Here is a 17,543-nt window from a genome sequence, read left to right on the forward strand (position 1 = left end):
GCAGCAGCATGTGACCCGGAGCTGCGATGAGTCAGGATTTAGAAGAAGCTTTGCAAACAGCACGTAGAGAATGGAGAGAGAGCCAGAGACATAGAAGGAGAGGAAAGGAGCGGGGGGCCTGGATAATCAACTCCACTCACTCCAGGTTCATTAATATTTTTTATTCAAAGCAGAAAATATTGCAGGAGCTTCAGACTGCACAATTCAAACTGACAATTCAAACTAACTGCCCCCTCCTTTGTGGGCCTCTGAGGAGCAAAGCCAGCTGCACCGACTGCAACAGAATGGCATTTCCCTGGGCAGCACAAGTGCGTGTCTGATGCCAACCTCTCCCAGGAGACAGTGACTGTGGGGCAGAGGAAGGGTCTCTCAGAGCCAAATACATATATCCATAGAACACTGCACCTGCTCCCTAGCCCACCGACTCCTGCCCCACGAAGTCCTGACGGACTTTAGGGGCAGCTGGCAGGTCACTCTGTCATTTCCCCCAGGACAGATTCTTCCATTTCCTGAGGGAAAAGAAAAGGGAGAGGTTAACAAGGATAGGTCCAGACAGTGCTTTCTTCCCTTCTTGTGGAGAAGGGAGCGTTATAACTACTCTGTTTTCTCAGTGCTGACCCTTTCATTAACTAACAGGTCCCATGTCTCAGGCCATTTTGTATGATCAAACATGATCCAGAGGAGCACTCACCTGGGATTTTAGGCTTTCACTGAGACTGAGAATGACTAGTCCTTCTCCTTTCCCAGTATCTTCCTCTCTCTTCCCCTGCTCTTACCTGTTCCTCATCTTGACGTCTCCGCCGTATGTCATCAGCCTCTGTCCGCTCATCTTCCTCATAGAAATCCTTGTCGAGACGCTCCAGACGGGGAAGCAGCACCAGAGCCTCCATCCGGTATCCCCCTTCATCAAAACAGGGATTGTCCATTAGCACCAGCGCCCGCAGCATGGGCAGCACCTGCAGCTTTGCCATCTCTTGAAGGTTCAGAACCACATTCCCCCTGCAGAGCAAGACAGGAAGACAGAAAAACCCTATTCACTGAGATCTCTCAGCCAAAACAATCACCTAACTGAACAGACATGACAGGAACCACTGAAAGGGACTCATCAGCAAGCAGTCAGTCCTGAGTACTTGGGACTGATAGCTGCGGGCTCCCCAAACTGAGAGAGACAAAAAGAAAACCTCTCTGGGTTTCCTTAGGTGTCTCCTCTGTGCACAGACAGCCCTTTGGATCAGCCACTGTCAGCGTCTCCCCTGTACAGCAAATACCTAGGAGGAAAGGGTGTCTGCAGTCATCAACAGGCTACGCAAAGGGCAGGGGGACCAAGGAAGGTCGTAGCAAAGGGTACACATTGCAGCAGGGGTTTCTGAGATGGATGTGGACGGGCCAATCACTCCCAGGACACAGTGGAAAAGAGTGCCATCCCAAAGTGGTTGAGGAATCAGAGCACAGGGGCCCACTACAGTAGCTAGGGCCTGGCCCAGAGAGACCAGTGGGCTGGGAAGACCAACCCTTCCCCACCTGCTGGTGAAAAATGGTGTTCCCAAAGCAGCCAGCTTAACATGCCTTGGGGAGAGCGGCCCCTTTGCCCGCAGAGAGTTGCCAGCACTCCAGAGTGGTACCTCATCAGGGAAGCACCCACCGCAGATTGAGGTACTGCAGGCACTTCATTCTCTTAGAGAAGCCATCCAGGGTCTCGATCCTGTTGTCACGTAGATGCAGGGTCGTGAGCTGCACCAGATCCTCCAGGCCCTCGAGCCGGGTAATGGAGTTTTGGGCCTGAGCACCAGTGAGCGAGAGAGGCAGTTGGAGTTGGAGAAGAAAGGAAGTTGGGGAAAGGGAAGAGAGAATCAGAATAATGTTATATTGGTAAGATTAATTTCACTTCCCACACACTCATCACCCCAATGCACTGTTCACTGGGGCGGGGCACCGCAACTGTAAGAACCCCACAACGGAGCTGTGCAATGATACAGGATAGGAGGGTCAGTGGTATCTTGTTTCCAATAAAAGCTGCAGGATAAACTGTAGGGATGGAGAATAAAATAATCTGATTTGGGATTTGTCTACAATGGTTAACACCCTTTGCCCAAACAAAGGGTAGGAATAAATGAGTCAATTTTCAGAATGGAGAGAGGTAGCTAGTGGTTACCAGATCAGATCTGGGACCAGTGTTTTCCACATCTTCATAAATGCTCTGGGAAAAGGGGTGTGGTGTAATTTGCAGATTATACAAAATTTAAGATCAAAGCTGTCTAGAAAAGTTGCAAAGGGATCTCACAAAACTGGGTGACAAAGCAACAAATCACTACCTCTATTTGCCTCTCTCCATTCTGAAAACTGACTCTCATTTATTCCTACCCTTTGTTTCCTGCCTTTTAACTAGTTGCCAATCCATGAGAGGACTTTCTCTGGTCCCATGACAGCTTACTTTGCTTAAGAGTCTTTGCTAAAGGCTTTCTCAAAGTCCAAGTACACTGTGTGCAGTGGATCACCCTTGTCCATATATTTGTTGGCCCCTCAAAGAATTCTAGTAGATTGGTGAGGCATGATGTGACTTTACAAAAGCTATGTTGACTCTTCCCCAACAAAGCATTCATCTACTGTCTGTTCTTTACAATAATCTCCACCAATGTGTGAAATACTTCTACTGCTGGTCCACATAGAGAATGGCAATCTATACTGCTATCAGTTATCCTGTTACCTAAGTGGCAGAGGTCTGTGCAGTGAATCCAACTTTGCTAATGACACCCCACGCTAAAAGAACATTATTAAGGTTGCAATCAAAAGTTTTAAAATGCCAGAATTAAAACAACCTGTGCAAATTTAATTCAGCCCACTTATGTATACATATTGGCTGTGTCTACACTGGCAAGTTATTCCGGAAAATCAGCCGCTTTTCCGGAAAAACTTGCCAGCTGTCTACACTGGCCGCTTGAATTTCCGGAAAAGCACTGACGATCTAATGTAAAATCATCAGTGCTTTTCCGGAAAAACTATGCTGCTCCTGTTCGGGCAAAAATCTTTTCCCAGAAAACTGTTCCAGAAAAGGGCCAGTATAGACAGCACAGTAGTGTTTTCCGCAAAAAAGCCCCGATCGCAAAAATGACGATCGGGGCTTTTTTGCGGAAAAGAGCATCTAGATTGGCCACAGATGCTTTTCCGGAAAAAGTGCTTTTCCGGAAAAGCATCCTGCCAATCTAGACGCGCTTTTCCGAAAATGCTTTTAACGGAAAACTTTTCTGTTAAAAGCATTTCTGGAAAATCATGCCAGTGTAGACATAGCCATTATGATACAATTAACATGATCACAGTACACTTGCTTCAGTTCATGCACTGGATGGACAGTGCTCAGGGAGTAAATCAGAGCTGTGTAGGAAAGGATGCTGTTTTCTGAAGGACCTTTACCTTGTTTGTTACAGAAGTTAGAAGGCATGTAGTGAAGGAAGCAGGGGGTTGTAGGAAGAGAAAGGAGGATCTGTTTCATGGTTAAAGCTGCCCTGGAGAATTGGGATTCTGCTGAAGTTGTGAGTGCTCATATCTGCAACTGAATCAGTGGAAGCTCTGCTTTGAGATTAGCGAGACACAAGTTTCATTTGCTGAATACATGCTGCTTATGATCAGCTTATGATCTACTAGGTATTTTATTAGCATCCTTTTTCATTATAATTGCACCCAATTTGCCAGACACAGAGATAAAGCTCACTGGGATGTAATTCCCTGCATCACCCCTTGAATATTTTAGGTACAGCATTTGCTACTGTCCGATCTTCTGGAGCAGTGTCTCATTTTAAAAATTGTATATCATTGCTAGTAACTCAACCACTTCATTCTTGAGCTCCTTTAGAACTCTTGGGTGTAACCATCTGGGCCCAAGGACTTACTGCTATTTAATGTATCAGTTTGTTGCAAAACCCAACTGACATTTCAATCATGGACGGGTCCTCAGACTGATCTCCCAAAAAGAATGGTGGGGTGGGGAGCTCTCCTCCACAACCTCTGCAGTGAAGAATGATATGAAGAATTAATGAAAGAATTAATTCAGCTTCTTTGCAATAGCCTTGTCTTCCTTGAGTGCTCTTTAGCGTGTTGATCAGGCAGTGATCCCACTGATTGTTCAGCAGGCTCCCTGCTTCTGATATCCTTTTTTTTCTGTTAGTTTTTGTGTCTAACTTGTTGCACTTCAACTTATTTTTTTGGGCCATGCTCCTTTCTATTTTCCTCAGAGGGCTTTATTTTCAGTTTGTAAGGATGATTTTTTTCCTCTAACCACCTCTTATATTTTGCTGTTTAGCCAAGGTGGTTTTTTTGTTATTCTCTATTTTGTTATTTGTTATACATTTCGTTTGAGCCTCTATTATGGTGTTTTCATCTAATTTCCATGACATTTGCAATAGTTTCACCCTTGTGACAGTATCTTTTAGTATCTGTTTAACTGGCTTCTGCATTTTTGTATAGTTTCCCTTTTTGAAATTAAATGCTGCTGTGTAGCCTTCTTTGTCATTTTTCCCCTACAAGGATGTGAAACTTCATTATGTTATGGTCACTACTATGAAGTTGTTCAACTATATTCACCTCTCAGACCAGATCCTGTACTCCACTTAGAACTAAATCAAGAATTGCCTTCCCCTTTTCCAGGACTAGCTCCTCCCAATAAGCAGAAATTAATTATATCTAGAAATGTTACCTCTGCGTCCCATCCTGATATATGCTCAGTCAGTATAGGGATAGTTGAAAGTCCTCGGTCTGACTACATTTTCTGCGTTTGTAACATCTCTAATCTCTCTGAGTATTTCATAATCATCCTCATCCTTTTAGTCAGGTGATCAGTACTATATTTGTACGGCTGTATTCTTCTTATTAATCAAGCATGGATTTTCTCTTGAGATTTTATAATACAATTTGATTCATATAAAATTTTTACTTTATTTAGCTCTATGCTTGCTTTAACATCTAGTGCCACTTCCCCACCAGCACAACCTACTTTGTCATTCCTATGTATTTTGTACCCTGGTATTATTGTGTCCAAATGATTTTCTTCATACCATCACGTTTCTGTGATGCTATTATATCAATGTCCTCATTTATAACTGGCACTCTAGTTCACTATCTTAGTTCACGTTCATTCTGTCAATATTTAGTTGTTTGCCTTCTTTTGCATTTGACTATTCCTCACTAGCCCCTATCGGCTGTGTCTACACTGGGCCACTTATTCCAGAAAATCAGCCGCTTTTCCGGAATAAGCTGCGAGCTGTCTACACTGGCCCTTGAATTTCCGGAAAAGCAACAATGCTCTACTGTACAAAATCAGCTGCTATTCCGGAAAAGCTATGCTGCTCCCGCTCGGGCATAAGTCCTTATTCCAGAACACTGTTCCGGAAAAGGGCCAGTGTAGACAGCCCAGTAGTCTTTTTCCGGAAAAAAGCCCCGATTGCGAAAATGACGATTGGGGCTCTTTTCCGGAAAAGCGCGTCTACATTGGCCACAGATGCTTTTCCGGAAAAAGGGCTTTTACGGAAAAGCAGCCTGCCAATGTAGACGCTCTTTTTCCGGAAATACTTATAACGAAAACTATTCTGTTTTAAGCATTTCCGGAAATTCATGCCAGTGTAGACACAGCCATCTTGTTTACAAGGATATAGAATGCCCTTCTATAAACTCATCGGTAAAGGGTGTTTCCACCCAAACCATGTATTCTTCTAGCCCTGTCGACTTTCTCCCAGCCCTTAATTCACAAAATTCTCTCAACCTTTTTAATTGTACATGCCAGCAATCTGGTTCCTTTTTGTTTTAGGTAGAAACCATTCTTCCAGTATAGGCTCCTCCTTTCCTAAAAGGTTCCCCAGTTCATAATAAACTGTTTTCTTATGTAGCATCCTTGGCAAATCTATGGACTTTACTTCTTTTAACTTAGGATCCTTTTGACTAATCTGATTTTAATGAAATCGCCCTTTGTAAAGCTTAGGGTCAGTGTCACTTTTTGTTTTCCTATTTGCCCAGTGGATGTTGAATCTAATTATACTGTAGTCACTATCACTGAGTGGTTAGTATGTGTCACTGAGGCTAGGTCTAGACTACGGGGCTTTATCGGAAAAAGCTACCCAAATTGCAGAGTTGCACTCTGCAATTTGCATAGCTTTTTCCGATTGCTTTTGCAGAAGACACTTTTCTGTCATTTGGCCCAGTCTAGAGGGGCCCAAATGGCAGTAAAGCCTCCTCTTTTGGCAGATCCCTTAACTCTCATGAAACAAGGCTAAGTTGAGACTAGCTTTTCCTTTTGGCTGCTTTAGCTCAAGCTGTTCCAAGATGCAGTCCTTTCAGATGCTGACAAGTTTCTTCTCTGACCTATCAGCCCGCATTTTCAAGGGAAACTTGCCCAACACTTTCAAAACTGGGGTTGGAATAAGCCTTGTCAGGGAGGAGGAAGATGGCACTATTTCCCTACCTGCCTCACACCACACAGCCTGCACCTATTAAGGATCAAGAGATGGGTGTGTGCAAGTCTGCTCACATATAAAGTCCCCCACCCCAGCCTAAGAGAGGACCTATTGGACCCAAAGCTCCAATAATTCTGGAGATGACAAAGGAAAAATAAAGGGATGGGAGTGCAGGTCATAGGGTCAAAAGCAGGGACCCAGAGGGAGTCACATCCCCTACACCAACTGAGAATCTAGATGTGAGTGGGCACAAGCTCACCCACATCTAAAGGTCCCTTTCCCCAACCTAAGGGAAGGAGCTGCCAGACCCAGATCTCAGGTAATAATGGGGGGACAATTAATGAAAAACAGGGCTGGGAGTAACAGGGTCAAAAGTGGGTTGCTAGAGAGAGAGTCACATGCCCTGTTCCTGCAGGAGCAGGTCCAGTTGGGAGAGCTCTGAGTGCCTGCAGTGCTTTATCGGCTGCTGTTGCTCAGCAGCTCCCCAGCAGACTGTCTGCTGCATCATAGAGAGAAGAGAGTAGCTCTAGCTGTTCTGTATTGCCTGCTGGGCTTTGGGAACCTCAGAGAGTGTAGCAGGATTGAAGCCTGATTTGCTTCACCAGAGCCTAGGAGAGCACTTGGCACAGGATGCTATTCTCCCCAGGGAAGCACAGGGAATGGGTTAAAAGGGACGAGCTGAGGTTTAATAGGTCATCAGTTCTTTGCAGGGAACTTGCAGGAGGTTTCTGCTCACTTTGCACTGACTGAGCATGATGGGAACACAATAGGTCCCAGCATCTCCCCCAAAGAATTGATTGTGTCCCCCTGACCTTTCGGAGCATGTAAATCTCTCAGTCTAACAAGGCTGCACAGTGCTGGCCTACCACCACACTCACACATGGACAACCCAACAGAATCTCCACACCACTCTCTGCAGCATAGTGCCCTGGTGAGGAGCTTTTACCAGGTAAAGATTCTTGAGCTTTGGCAGGTGCAGCCCTGCTGTGGTCTCTAGCCTGTTTCCTCGCAACTCCAGCGTGTGCAGGTCTGTCAGTTTCCCTGGATCCAGACCTGATATCACTTGGATTTCATTCCCTGAGTGACAGGAGAAACAAAAGGGTTAATTCCTCCAGTGTCCCATTTCCAGCACACAGTAAGGAACACTTTGTGGTGAGGGCTGGTACACACCCACCTTTAAGGCTGAGGCTGCCCAGACGTGGGTGGGTAATGCCCTCTGTGTCCTTGATACGATTGTGAGCAAAACTGGCAATCTGCAGGTAGGGCAGCTCTGGCAGGCAGGGACTGGTCAGCCGATTCCCATCCACCTTCAGCCACAGCAGGTGGATGAGGCTGCCCAGAGGAGACAGATCTCGCAGCAGGTTCTCTGACAAATCCACATAACGTAAGTGAATGTAGTTCTGGAGAAGGCTGATATCTGTCAGATCCCTGCCATAGGATGAGGATGTAAGACAAACATCCAATTTTCTTCCTCCTTTCTCTTTTCTCCGAGAGCTGGTCTCCACTCCTCTGCAGCTTACCTATATCTGATCTTGAGAAGTTTCTCTGGGTATGATGGAGGAGGGAGAAGGCAGACTGTGGAGTGAGCCAAGGGGTTTGAAACAAAGCCCCGAGGGACCCCTACTTGGAGTCCCTTCCCAGCTGAAAAAGGAGCTGTCAAGAGGGGGCAGAAACTAAGGGGAGGAAACCATAGAAGCTATGAAGAAATAAGTCCATCAAATAGTGGTCCTAGCATTGAGGGCTGGGTGGGGGAAAGAGAGAGACTGGGAAGGACCAGGCTGCAGTGCCAGGAGGTTGGAATACACAATTAGTGACAGGGCTGGTCCTGGAGGCAGGCAAGCAGGGCAGTGCCCTGGGTGCCAACTTCCACAAACCCCCTGAGTGTCTGCCAACGTGGGATTAAGTTCACAGGGATATGAGTTCCAAAAACTTGCAAGAGTGTTTTCCCCATGACATATATGGGTCCATGGTTAGCAGCAACTGGTGGGTGAGGAAGGGAGACACTTGAGTTGGCTGCTGATTTTGGGGTGGTGACAGTCACTTGAATAGCCCCAAGAGTCAACGCAAAGAGCATAGCTCTGGGGGTGGGGGGTGCTGTCAGCCTCCCTACTACACATCAGGAAAGAGCTGCTGAGAGCGTTTCGTGGAGCATCCAACTAACTATCCACCTGTCCTGTCTACCCAGTCACCATGCCCATCTGGATATAATACTGGTGTTCTCAATAATGTATCTGAGCATCAGCCTCACTCTACTAGTCAGAGCTGGCTAACTGTGGGAAGGTCTCCACCATCATGTCCTATCAGCTGCAATCTGGGAGCCCAACCAGACAGACAGGGCCACAGAAATGCTTTAATGACCCAACAAGCTGATCTCCAGTTGGCCAGTCATTTCCTGATGCCAAATTTGACTTGGAAGAGCAGCAAGAGGCCTATGTGGATATTGGGGGGGGGGGGGGGAAGCAAACACAGGGAGGAAGGAGGGCCACTAACAAAGTGACAGTCCCAAAGCCCATTTCCCTTTGGATCATCCCAGAATACAGTCAGAGGTAATCCAAGGTATGATCTGTGCAGGATATTGAGTGGGATGCCCCACTAATCATGATAGCCCAAACAGAAATAAGCCCTCGCTAGTAGGTACTGCAATCCATTCCTCCATTAAACATTATTCCAGAATTTCTCCCCTGGCTGCCCCACATCTTCCTAAAAAGGGTGCTTCAGGAAAGGTGTTGGCTTCTGTCCTGCTGCCAGTGGTTGGGGAGGAGGATTTGACTGTGAATGTTTCCACACTCACTTTTCCTTTGCCTCTAGTTTCACATAGGCATGAGCCAAGCCGTTGCCTGTTTTACACAAGAGGGAGAGGCCTTCCTTCATTATCTCCTCTGTCAGAAGGCGGGGAGTCAAGCTCTGAGAGAGGATGAGCAAAGGAAAGAGACAGAAACAAACAGTCAGTAGAGAAAACATCACAGAAAATAAGGCAGGGTCAGACTCTCAGCTCACCCCTAACATCCATGACCCCCTACACATTCCCTCCCTTCATGCTCAGGCTCCTTTCCAGGTCAGCCTTCCTTACCTCCTCCTCCTCCTCTGTTGGCTCCTTCTCTTCCTCCCCCTCCTCCCCCTCCTTTTCCGGTTCGTTGGCATTGTAGTCGTCCTCAAACTCCTCATTCGACATCTTCCCGGACTAGAAAAAGCCCTGCTAGGAGAGAACGTAATTCTGGCCAGAGAGGCCGGACAGTCCCAGTGTGTCAGCAGCGAGGAGATCCCTGCCCTCCCGCCGTACCTCTGGCTGCAGTGCGGCCTGCGCCGACGGCCCCTTGGCGGAGCTCAGTGTCTGCACGCTGAGGCACAGCCCTGTCCGGCTGAGGACCCAGCACCTGGCTGCACGCAGAGGCCTGGGAGACCTCTGCCAGCGGGGGCCAGAGGGGCTCGGTGCCTAGGGGAGAAGCCCCGTGTCCCATTCGCCACCCAGTGCCAGCAAGGGCCCAGCGCCTGGGCCTGGGCTGGCACCAGGGCCCCAAACCTGCCCCCCAATCTCCACGGGGGGGGGGACTGACCCCAGCTCTGAGCTGCTCCACGAGCCTGCAGCCTGAAGGGGGGGTTGTTTACTGCTGCTATGGAAACCCCGAAGATGAATGGGTGGGAACTGTTGCTAGGTTCTGCTGCCATGGCAACACTTGGTGACTGACAAGTCCCAGTAGGCAGAGTTCTTAGGAAACTGGCAGGAGCCAGACTGGGGAGAGACTCGGAAGCTTGTTTGCAGCCGCTTGATAGGAGCAGGCGGTGCGTGATTTGCATGAAAGGAGGGGTCCTTTGAGAACGCGCCGCGGAGGGGAGGGGCCAATGGGCGCTATTATGACATCATTGCGCTGCAAAGGCAGCGCGGCAGGCGGTCACTGTTCGGCGCAGGCGCATGGGCTGTTCTGCGGGTGAGAGGCGCGGAGTGGGTGTGGCTGCGCCCGTAGGCCCCTGCAGTGACGTTGTCGGTGCCTGTCAGTTACGCTTTGCCCTGGCGCCCGGGCCATGTGGAACCGCGCGTGCTGGCACTAGCGGTGCAGCTGCAGCCCTGCGTGAGGCGCTTCCACCCTGCACCGTCTCTGCAGCTGGGTTCAGTGGCTCTCTGCTCCCACCACCGTACAGATTGTGCCAGCGCCGCTGTTTTGAACCCACACTGAGAAACGGTCAGGTTCAGCCTTGCTGGGTGTCAGTGGCTGGCCAGCCACCGCCAGAGTGTAGCTAGTCCCCACATTCGAGGTGCTGGTCCCACGATTGCTAATGTACACTTGTATGTCACGGCCTAACATTCCTCTTACAGAAGCTGTGACTCTCCCATTCTGCCCATTGAGATCAGGCTGATTCAATGTGCCTCTAAACCCCTAGCTCATGTCACCTAAGAATTGCACCGTGACCAGAGAGCAAGGCTACGTCTACACTACAGGCTTCTTGTGCAAGAACTGTTTTGCGAAAGAGTTCTTGGGTGAAAGATCTTCCACAAGAGCAAATCCACAGTGCCATGTGCTTTTGTGCAAGAGTGTCCATGGCAGTGTGGACGTTCTCTTGCACAAGAAAGCTCTGATGCCATTTTAGCCATCAGGGCTTCTTGTGCAAGAAATGTTTGTTGCCTGTCTACACTGCCCTCTTTTGGAAGAGCTTTTGCACAAGAGGGCTTATTCCTCCTCAGGAGAGAAATAACTTTTCCGGAAGAAGCCCTGTTTTCCGCCGCTATACTGTAAATTTACTTGCGCAAGAACACGTGTGCAATGTAGACAGCTGGCAAGTTTTTGCACAAGAACAGCTGTTCTTGCACAAGAAGCATGCAATGTAGACACATCCCATGTGTGAAACATCGGGACAGGGAATAGGGGGGTAAGAGGTGCCTAGATAAGCCAAGCACTCAAATATTGGGACTGTCCTTGTAAAATCAGAACCTCTGGTCACCCCTAACATATACCCAGTTTGCTCCTGCTACCACTTTGCACAGGATCACTTGACTTTGCTGGTCAACAAGATCTGCCACATTCCCCTTCTCTTTGCCCCACAGTTTCTTTGTTCCACTGTTCCAGACTCATGGTTCCTTGAGGGCTCTCCCCATTTAAGTTCTCTGCCTGTTTAATTTGCCCAGTCCTAAGCTCACTTCCTTTGCCTCCATTATCATGGTCCCCTCCCTCCTTAATTTCTCTTTTCTGGTACCTCCTCTCTTAATGCAAGCCTGCTCCTCTTCCCCAATCTCAAACAGCCACCCCTTCCTACTCTTCTGCTACACTAGTTACTGTCCCTAACTTTGTCTTTCCTCTTTTCACACTCTTTCAACCACCATCTTACCTTGCTGGCTCAGAAATCAACCTCACTGATCCCAGGCTGTCTCCCTGACTTTGTGTCCTATGGGGGAAATGGATTAGATGATATTTAATGGAGCTTCTCCATCTCTTGGGCAAACTCCTGGAGCATCCATAGGGAACAAACCTGCCTGGAGTCACTTCTCTCTGACTTTGCCAGACTGGCTCTATACCAGGAATTGAAGGGACTCATCTCACTAATTCTCCAATTACCCACAGTCATTATTCTCATGTCATCAGGGGATTTCTACATAGGGCATTCCAGACCCTTTGTAATCTATCGCATGCTTTGCCTCATCCCCTCTAACTCCTGCAGAAAATCCTGGAAATGCCTTATTAGACATGCTCTTGCATTACATTTCTATTGGTAAAAATAATCTGGAAAACTGGTTCTGGACAAAAAAAGGGGGGTTGCTTTTTCTTCCTCACCACTTCCCCTTTTTCACTGATGGGGGTTTTGTTTGTGTTTTGTGGGTATTGGGTTTTGTTTGAGTTTAATTTTTTTCCAGCCTGACTTTCACAATAGTAATTCAGGTCTTGTCTACTTGGTTCTTCCTGGAAGACTCTATGAAGGACTGGAGAATGTGAATTCTTATGAGTTTGGATTAAGAGGAGAAAGGTCTTTCCTTGTATATCATCTAACAATATAAAATGTCTACCAAATTGTTTAAAGAAAACCTCTTTTTGTTAAAAACCCAACACCACTCCATGACCTGTGCAGAGAACTTCCATTCCATGTATCTGTGGCCTCTATGGCACTGGTTGGCAAAAAGTAAGGAAGATGAGATTTGCCATTCCCGATAGTTCTCCAGTTAAGAAATAAGCAGAGTCCCACCCACTCAAAAAAGTCCTTTCAGGACTCTCTGTTCTCCATAAAGAAGCAAATGATTGGCACAAATTCCATGTACTTTTTCCCTTATCATCTTGAACCTTCATGGGCTTTTGCTCAACTCTTCGTCTGGCAGTGCTGAGCAAAAGAGAAGGAGCAGGAGACCAACAGATCAGAGTCTTATCTTGCTCTGATCCCTGCCCGAGATGCACCTTGTTCTAAGAGTGGCAAAGAAATCAAAAGGTCATGGCAATACACAACTCCTCTTGAGCAGTGTTTCTTAAACTTTTTAAAACCGAGGAAGATGATCTTCCAATTTTTTTATGAGGAACACCAAGGATTTTTTTTGTTGAGCAAAAAGAAAAGAAAAAGGGTGTGTGTGGGGGGGTGGGGAAGGGGAGTAACTGAGAAAAAAAAGCTCCTGCCTCTTTAAGGGTGGCCATTTTGAACTCTGTTGTTCTCCAAGGCACACTGGTGTTCCCCAGAATACAGTTTAAGAAACACTGCTCTTGAGTATTCCAGGATCTCTTCTCTCACTGTTTACATAGCCCCCACTGCCTCATCCCTACCAGGGAACAGTCCCCCAGTCTTGTCAGAGATGGGCATTATTCTGCTTTCTTCTCATGGAAAATCTGTAGATCTTGCAGTTTATGATTTTTCCTTGAAATACCCAAACCCTGAACACACATCACAACCATATTTCCCAGGGAAGGTGGTTTTTGCCACACTGAATTTTAGCTCCCCCCTTCATGTGATAATGCTTGTGATTTCTTTCATTATGAAATTGTAGCTAAATCATTTAAATTTGGGACCACAAACCCTACTTTGTGTTAATCATATTTGCTGTTTGGTATCACAAGGCAGACCTGTGTATTTTAGTGATAGCATCTCATAGTTTCTTAATATATTTAGCTTGAAGATTAACCTGACCTTTGAATTTCCTTGTTTGCAATGCCTGATTTGGGGATAATTACACCATCTCTTAAACATAATTTACCCTAAATTACTCGTCTATGCTTTCAGCCATAACTCCATTTCAACTTAGATTTTTCCTGCAGTTCTTTATTGGAGTTGTCATTTTTCTCTCCAGAAAGACTGTTAATTGGCTTGGCAGCTAGAGGAATAAAACTTCTTCAGCATTTCGCCCCCCTTTACCCCCCCAGTTTCTCTCTTGGCCCAGCTGTGGTGTGCAGAGATAAAGGGCCCACACCTGCAAGCTACCAAATGCCATCAGTTCCCATTAAAGACAGTGGGAGTCGAAGATACCCAGTGTCCCTGGGATGCATTTCCGAAGAGTTCTGCAAGCAAAGCCATTTCCTTTGTAGGAGTCAAGCAAGCAAAGTGCAAAGGGAAGGCCCGGCCAGCTGGGCGAAGCTGACTGTCTAATGCAGTGTTGTTCCCTGTGAAACCTGGAGCCTTGTTGCTTCTGGAATTGTGTGTTTTGATTGATCTGGAGCGTTACACCGAAATTCATGTTCAGGCCCTGAGCAGCCATGTGGAAAGGCAAGGGCACAATGCTCCTAGGTAGACATCACAAACAGGGCTCAGGTACTGCCTCAGTGTTGGTTCATGCTGGAGGGGAAGCTGAAGAGCTGAATGCCGGGAGGCCAACACTGGATCACCAGAGGGTATGAGTCAGATGCTCCATGCTTTGTGGCAGAGGGGGATGGGTGTTGAATATATGAAATGTGCTTGCATTTCTACTTATTGGTCAGCTGAGGGCGCTCTAAGTCAGGCAGTCAGCAGCCAGGTTAGGTCAAGCCTGGCGAGCCTAGAAAATGGGGAGAGAATATAAAGATGCAGCCTGTGGATGTCCAGCATTCCCAGCCCCACTGAGAGGGCTGGAGTACAGGACCTGTGTCTCCCACCTGGCACCACAGGGCCCTAACCCCCTATTAGTGGGAGATCCAGTTTCTTAGGGAGTAAGGGACCAGAACAGGGAATGGAACCTGGATGCCCTTCACAACAGGACAATGACAGCCTCAGGGCTGGGCCAAACCACGGTAGCACTCCCCACCCGCCAGGCAAGAGCCTGGGACAAGGAATGGAACCAGGATTTCTTGAGTTCTGGGCATAAATGCCCCCTTGTCCAGTGGGGCAGCAGTGGAGGGAAGCTCGTGGACGTGTGTCAAACCCTTGAAGAGATAAGTAGATACCCTTTGTGGAAACGCAGGTGGCGGCAAGAGGAGTCAGAAGAGGGTGAAGGAGCATGCAGAAGTTTCACATCTGTCTTCACTCACAGAACTGACTCCTATTCCAAGATGGGGCTTCCTTCCAGCTCTGCTAAAGCTCCCAGCCCAACCCTGCAGCGGCAGATGCAGCTAGTGACTCCTCTTAACATAATGGTGCCTTGCAAATTCAGAGACAAGTTCATTCCATGGGCCTTTTATGAGGGCTTACGTACACTACAGGTTATGCTGTATAACTTACTAACAGATTTACCTGGCATTGCTCAGGTCTTTAATTCAAGTAAGGGTTTTTGTATTTTGAAAAGTATAAGGAAAATGTACATGCTTTATTTAAATGATTGTATTTTTCCAAAGTACAGTGTTATTTTTAAGGTTAATTTTTATTTCAGATTTCTTTAAACTATTAAAAAAAATTAGTAATTTTTTTAAAATGGGAATTTCATTGAGTGTATTTTTTTCCTTTATCCCTATAAACTCTTACCATTTGCTATGTTTTAGCAAAAAAGGGCTATAATCAATTTGGTTTCCAGTAACACTGTCTTCTAGTTTTCAAACCTTAAACTTTGATTTAGCTGTGCCAAAACAGCATCACTCTAAGGCTGTGTCTAGACTGCAGGATTTTTTTTTTTTTAAAAAGTAGCCTTTTTTCGAAAAAACTTTACCTGCATCTCGACTACAGCCACATTCTTTCAAAATTAAATCGAAAGAATGCGGCTTTTCTTTCGACTGCGGTAAACCTAATTTCACGAGGAATAACGCCTTTTTTCGAAAGTGCTCTTTCCAGACTGCCTGGGTGCTCTCTTTCAAAAAAGCAGCTTGCTTTTTCAAAAGTACTGGTTGCAGTCTAGACGCTCTTTTTTGAAAGAGGCTTTTTCGAAAGTATCTTTTGAAAAAGCCTCTTTCGAAAGAGGCTTGCAGTCTAGACGTAGCCTAAATGTCTGTTTTATCTCTTTTCTGTAAGATTTTTTTGAGAAGCAGTCCTATTCCAGGTTCATCCTATTTTTCTGGCTTGGTTCAGTCTCTTTCAACATTTGCTCACTTATGTCAATTTTGAGGACTGTACTTAATTTAGTGATTCTCTCTCTTTTCTGTTTGGTTTTATGAGAAGCAATCCCATTCCAGGCAATCCTGTTTTCTGGCACAATCAAACCTTTAGGTTGTGCATTCTTGTGCAGAACATATGCAAATGAGGCACAATGATGAATATTGCTGTACCTCATTTGCATACTTAATGAACCATCATTTTTGCACAAAGGGCTTTTGTGCAAGAGCAGTTCTGCCACTTATTTTCAGGCAGAACGGCTCTTAAGAGGGGTTTTTTGTGCAAGAAGGAGCAGCCTATACCGCTCTCTTGCGCAAAAATGATGGCTCATTAAATATGCAAATGAGGCATGGCAATATTCATTGCTGTGCTTCATTTGCATATGTTCTTGTGCAAGAACGTGCAATGTAGATGTAGCCTGACAGTACTTTAAGTTATGGTACTAGTGAGGAGGGCTTTAAACTAGGTTCGTCGGGGGACGGTGACCAAAACCCTGAGGGGAGTGGGAAAGTCAGATACCGGGAAGAAATGCATAGAGCAAGGAGCGAGAAAGGAGGACCCCAGTTTCGAATGGAGAAGATAATGCAATCAACTGGTTACCTGAAGTGTTTGTACACTAATGCGAGAAGCCTGGGCAACAAGCAGGAAGAACTGGAGGCCCTGGCCCAGGCCAAGAAATATGATTTAATTGGGATAACAGAGACTTGGTGGGATGACTCGCATGACTGGAGCGCTGTCATGGAAGGGTATAGATTGTTCAGGAAGAATAGGCAGGGGAGAAAAGGAGGAGGAGTTGCACTATATGTAAGAGAGCACTATGATTGCTCTGAACTCCAGTATAAAGAGGGAGAAAAACTTGTTGAAAGTCTATGGGTCAGGTTTAAAGGAGCAAACAGCAGTGATGTTGTGGTTGGTGTCTGCTACAGGCCACCGAACCAGGTGGATGAGGTAGATGAGGCTTTCTTCGAACAACTGAGCGAAGCTTCCAGATCGCAGGCCCTGGTTCTCATGGGGGACTTTAATCACCCTGACATCTGTTGGGAAACCAATACGGCAGTACACAGGCAATCCAGGAAGTTTTTGGAGAATGTTGGGGATAACTTCTTGGTACAAGTGCTGAAGGATCCGACCAGGGGCCATGCACAGCTTGACCTTCTCCTCACAAACAGGGAGGAACTAATAGGGGACGTAGAGGTGGGTGACAACCTGGGAAGCAGTGATCATGAGATGGTAGATTTCAGGATCCTGACCAAAGGAAGGAAAGAGAGTAGTAAAATACACACCTTGGACTTCAAAAAAGCAGATTTTGACTCCCTCAGAGATCTGATGGAAAGAATCCCCTGGGATGTTAACATGAAGGGGAAAGGAGTCCAGGACAGCTGGCAGTATTTTAAAGAAGCCTTACTGAAGGCACAAAAAGAAACCATCCCAACACGTAGCAAGAGAGGCAAACCTGGTAGGAGACCAGATTGGCTTACAGGGGAAATCCTTGGTGAACTTAAGCACAAAAAGGAAGCTTACAGAAAGTGGAAACTTGGACAAATGACTAGGGAGGAGCTTAAATGTATAGTTCGAGAATGCCGGGGGGTTATCAGGAAGGCGAAAGCGCAAATGGAGTTGCGACTGGCTAAGGATGTGAAGGATAACAAGAAAGGTTTCTACAGGCATGTCAACAAGAAGAAGGTGATCAGAGAGGGTGTGCAGTCCCTAATG

The 17,543-nt window shown here is 46.6% G+C and overlaps 1 protein-coding gene and 1 long non-coding RNA gene across 4 annotated transcripts in view; one reads left to right on the forward strand and one right to left on the reverse strand.

Moving 5' to 3' along the window:
* Positions 1 to 173: 173 nt before the first annotated feature.
* Positions 174 to 10,115, reverse strand: LRRC23 (leucine rich repeat containing 23). Of its 3 annotated transcripts, none has more exons than XM_006124143.4 (8): positions 9,992 to 10,010; positions 9,508 to 9,633; positions 9,229 to 9,341; positions 7,612 to 7,865; positions 7,384 to 7,514; positions 1,643 to 1,779; positions 777 to 999; positions 175 to 509 (listed from the first exon to the last, which is right to left on the reverse strand). In XM_006124143.4, the coding sequence occupies exons 2-8, from the start codon at positions 9,607 to 9,609 to the stop codon at positions 471 to 473; spliced, it is 999 nt and encodes a 332-aa protein (XP_006124205.1). In that variant the 5' UTR covers positions 9,610 to 9,633; positions 9,992 to 10,010; the 3' UTR covers positions 175 to 470. The 3 variants fall into 3 exon arrangements, with proteins under 3 accessions (XP_014429581.1, XP_006124205.1, XP_006124206.1); XM_006124144.4 differs by having other exon boundaries at positions 176 to 509; positions 9,508 to 9,630; positions 9,992 to 10,115; XM_014574095.3 differs by having other exon boundaries at positions 174 to 509; positions 7,612 to 7,769; positions 9,508 to 10,040.
* The window catches only part of LOC112545979 (uncharacterized), a 19,610-nt gene continuing 9,759 nt past the window's right edge, over positions 7,693 to 17,543 (forward strand). The window contains exon 1 of the long non-coding RNA XR_003089569.2: positions 7,693 to 7,821. This is a non-coding gene — a long non-coding RNA (uncharacterized LOC112545979). The remainder of the gene's footprint in view (positions 7,822 to 17,543) is intronic.

This window comes from Pelodiscus sinensis, chromosome 1 (genome assembly GCF_049634645.1).
Source record: "Pelodiscus sinensis isolate JC-2024 chromosome 1, ASM4963464v1, whole genome shotgun sequence".
Classification (NCBI taxonomy): Eukaryota; Metazoa; Chordata; order Testudines; family Trionychidae; genus Pelodiscus; species Pelodiscus sinensis.

What these genes read in the sequence shown, in the direction of transcription:
- LRRC23 (XM_006124143.4), bottom strand. Translation starts at nt 9,609, where the DNA reads ATGTCGAATGAGGAGTTTGAGGACGACTACAATGCCAACGAACCGGAA. An exon ending in CAACAGAGGAGGAGGAGGAG is followed by an intron (nt 9,342 to 9,507) that starts GTAAGGAAGGCT and finishes ATCCTCTCTCAG; the next exon opens with AGCTTGACTCCCCGCCTTCT. An exon ending in AAACTAGAGGCAAAGGAAAA is followed by an intron (nt 7,866 to 9,228) that starts GTGAGTGTGGAA and finishes ATCCTATGGCAG; the next exon opens with GGATCTGACAGATATCAGCC.